The sequence below is a fragment of the Mandrillus leucophaeus genome, unplaced genomic scaffold, assembly GCF_000951045.1.
Source record: "Mandrillus leucophaeus isolate KB7577 unplaced genomic scaffold, Mleu.le_1.0 Scaffold510, whole genome shotgun sequence".
NCBI classification, from domain to species: domain Eukaryota; kingdom Metazoa; phylum Chordata; class Mammalia; order Primates; family Cercopithecidae; genus Mandrillus; species Mandrillus leucophaeus.
The window spans coordinates 65,875-68,758 of NW_012105476.1; the positions used below are offsets into that span (position 1 = coordinate 65,875).

A 2,884-nucleotide genomic window follows, 5' to 3' on the forward strand; every position below is an offset into this window, starting at 1 on the left:
TCCTCCAAGGCTCAAGCCAAAATACCCTGGGTCCTCAGAGCAAGTAAAAAAAAAAAGAGGACATTTAAGATTCCGGGAAGAGGGTCCCACACTGAAGAGGGGTGAAAGGAGATCCTAGGAAAACCTCAGGGCAACAAGTGTGCAGTAGGCCTAGAAACAATCAGGACTGTGGCCTCCAGGACAGAGGGTTCCATGGAAAGAAAACATACACAGAACTGTCAGGGTAGACAGCCTGACACTCAGACCAAGCGGAAAAGCCCAGCCTGGGAGACGAGGGTAGAATGCAGGAAAAAAAGCCAAGAAACAAGGCAACGAGTAACTCTAAGAAATACGCAAAGTTGGCAGGGCGCAGTGGCTCACGCCTGTAATCCCAGCACTTTGGGAGGCTGAGGCGGGTGGATCATGAGGTCAGGAGATCGAGACCATCCTGGCTAACATGGTGAAACCCCATCTCCACTAAAAATACAAAGAAAAATTAGTCGGGCATGGTGGCAGGCACCTGTAGTCCCAGCTACTCAGGAGGCTGACGCAGGAGAATGGCGTGAACCCAGGAGGTGGAGCTTGCAGTGAGCTGAGATCACGCCACTGCACTCCGGCCGGGGTGACAAAGAGAGACTCCGTCTCAAAAAAACAAAACAAAAAAAAACCGGAGTTAAACACTAAAAGGCCAAAAAATACTACCAAACTTTTAAAACAATGCACACACTACACACTCTGAAAATTGAAAATTTATAAAAGAAAAAAAATGGCAATAAATATTTTGATTGGAAAGGGTGATAGTTATAAGAGTATGATAAAAAGATGTGTAAGAACCCAAGAAACTAAATGTGGCTTTGAAAGTATCAACACCTACTGCAAGACACTGGGTGATACCCACAGCCCAGGGCTAGGCCAATGCCCCACTAACCTGGGTCCCCTCAAAACCCTCTGCCCCCAGCCTTCAGGAGCTGCTGGCTCCCAGCTGTCAGAACCCAGTTCTGGTTGTACTGAGAGGCCTAAACCCACCTTCTGTCCTCTGGTCCAGCTCTCGCATCAGCTGGAAGTTCCTCTGAAGTTCGCAGGGAAGGTTCTCGATACCTGAAACATAAAACATGGAAGTCACGTACCTCTCAGTAGCAGGACACAAATTCACCTTCAAAGGTTGTTTTGTCTTTTTTTCTTTTTTTGAGACAAAAGTTTGCTCTTGTTGCCCAGGCTGGAGTGCAGTGGTGCAATCTCGGCTCACTGCAACCTACACCTCCCAGGTTCAAGTGATTCTCACGCCTCAGCCTCCCGAGTAGCTGGGATTACAGGTACATGCCACCATGCCCGGCTAATTTTTGTATTTTTAGTAGAGACGGGGTTCCACCAGGTTGGCCAGGCTTGTCTCAAACTCCTGACCTCAAGTGATCTGCCCACCTCAGCCTCTCAAAGTGCTGGGATTACAGGCGTTGAGCCACCAGGCCTGGCCAAAAGTTTTATACTTGAAGTTTAAAATGACAAGCCCACTCTGTCTTCTGTTTCTGTTAGGGTTTGGGGAGCGCCAGGATTGTGATATCATTTTTTGACTTAGCTACCAAATAGTGCTGATAAGAGGCTAACACACTTCAAAAGCTGTCAGAAGTCAAAGAAGGGAGAGGGAAACTTGGAAACCAACAGCAGAGGCAGAGGAGGCCACCTGGCCCCACCCTCTAGGCTACCCCACCTCAGGGAGCAGCATCCTCCAAGGCTCAAGCCAAAATACCCTGGGTCCTCCTTGATCTTCCCCGACTTTACCCAGAAACCCAGTGCATCGAGCAGTGTAGCCACGCTGTCCACGCGACTTTATGCAAGGATAGAAATGTTTTCTCTCTCGGCCGGGCGCAGTGGCTCATGCCTGTAATCCCAGCACTTTAGGAGGCCGAGGCAGGCAAGTCACTTGAGGTCAGGAGTTCAAGACCAGCCTGGCCAACATGGTGAAACCCCGTCTCTACTAAAAATACAAAAATTATCTGGGCATGGTGGTGCACACCTACAGTCCCAGCTACTCGGGAGGCTAGGGCATGAGAACTGCTTGAACCCAGGAGGCGGAGGTTGCAGTGCGCTGAGATCACACCCTGCAGCCTGGGCAACAGGGTGAGACTCGATTTCAAAAAAAAAAGAAAAAGAAAAAAGAAAAGAAATGCTCTCTCTCTGAGCTGCCCAAGACAGTGGTGGCCATCCGGAGCTACTGAGCAGTGGAAATGGAACTAACGTTATTCAATTTTTAATTTTACTTAAATAGTCCCTGTGGCTATCGCAATCATCCCCAACAGTCTGCCAGGAAGACCCCCGTGCTGTTTTCCAGTCTGCACTGATATCCCCTAGAGCAGGCCAACCTCTGCCCCCTGCACAGCTGACACAGGCTCCCGAGGGGGGCTACCTCTTCCGGTCTTGGCCACCCTCCTATCTGCTGTTCACAGTTACCAGGCAATCATTTTAAACCTAACACTATCTTATGCATCTGATGCTTCCAGCCCGTGTTTTCCCAGGTCCCCTAGAGGACAGAGGCGCAGCCTCCCAGGCACACACACAGTCAACCCTCGTTGGGAGGCCAGCCCACTGGCTGGGCCCCAGGATGGAGAAGGCTTCCCCTCCAGCGTGCTCCCGGGTTTGACTCTTCTACCCGAGGAACCCCCCACTACTCAGACCCCCACGAGACAGCAGAGCACATGGGCAGAACAGGGCGTCCCTCTAGGGCAGGGGTCTCCAACTCCAGGCCACGGCTCGCTCGCCACTGTCTCAGGTCCTGGGCGAGTGCCAGGCCGAAGACCATGAGGATCCCCAGTGCAGCGCCCACATAAAGGCCCTCCAGAGTCACCAAGCACAACCCCAAACACCGCGACCCCAAAGCTGTGCCCATCCCGGGCCGACGTCAGGGGTCCCG

General features: G+C 51.7%; 1 protein-coding gene across 2 annotated transcripts in view; it reads right to left on the reverse strand.

Annotated features, from left to right (window-relative positions):
• ING5 (inhibitor of growth family, member 5) overlaps positions 1 to 1,071 on the reverse strand; it is a 26,826-nt gene extending 25,755 nt beyond the window's left edge. For both annotated transcript variants that reach the window (XM_011996362.1, XM_011996363.1), the window contains exon 1: positions 1,006 to 1,071. In XM_011996362.1, coding sequence (XP_011851752.1) covers positions 1,006 to 1,033 — 28 coding nt within the window. In that variant the 5' untranslated portion in view covers positions 1,034 to 1,071. The remainder of the gene's footprint in view (positions 1 to 1,005) is intronic.
• Between the last annotated feature and the right edge of the window lie 1,813 nt (positions 1,072 to 2,884).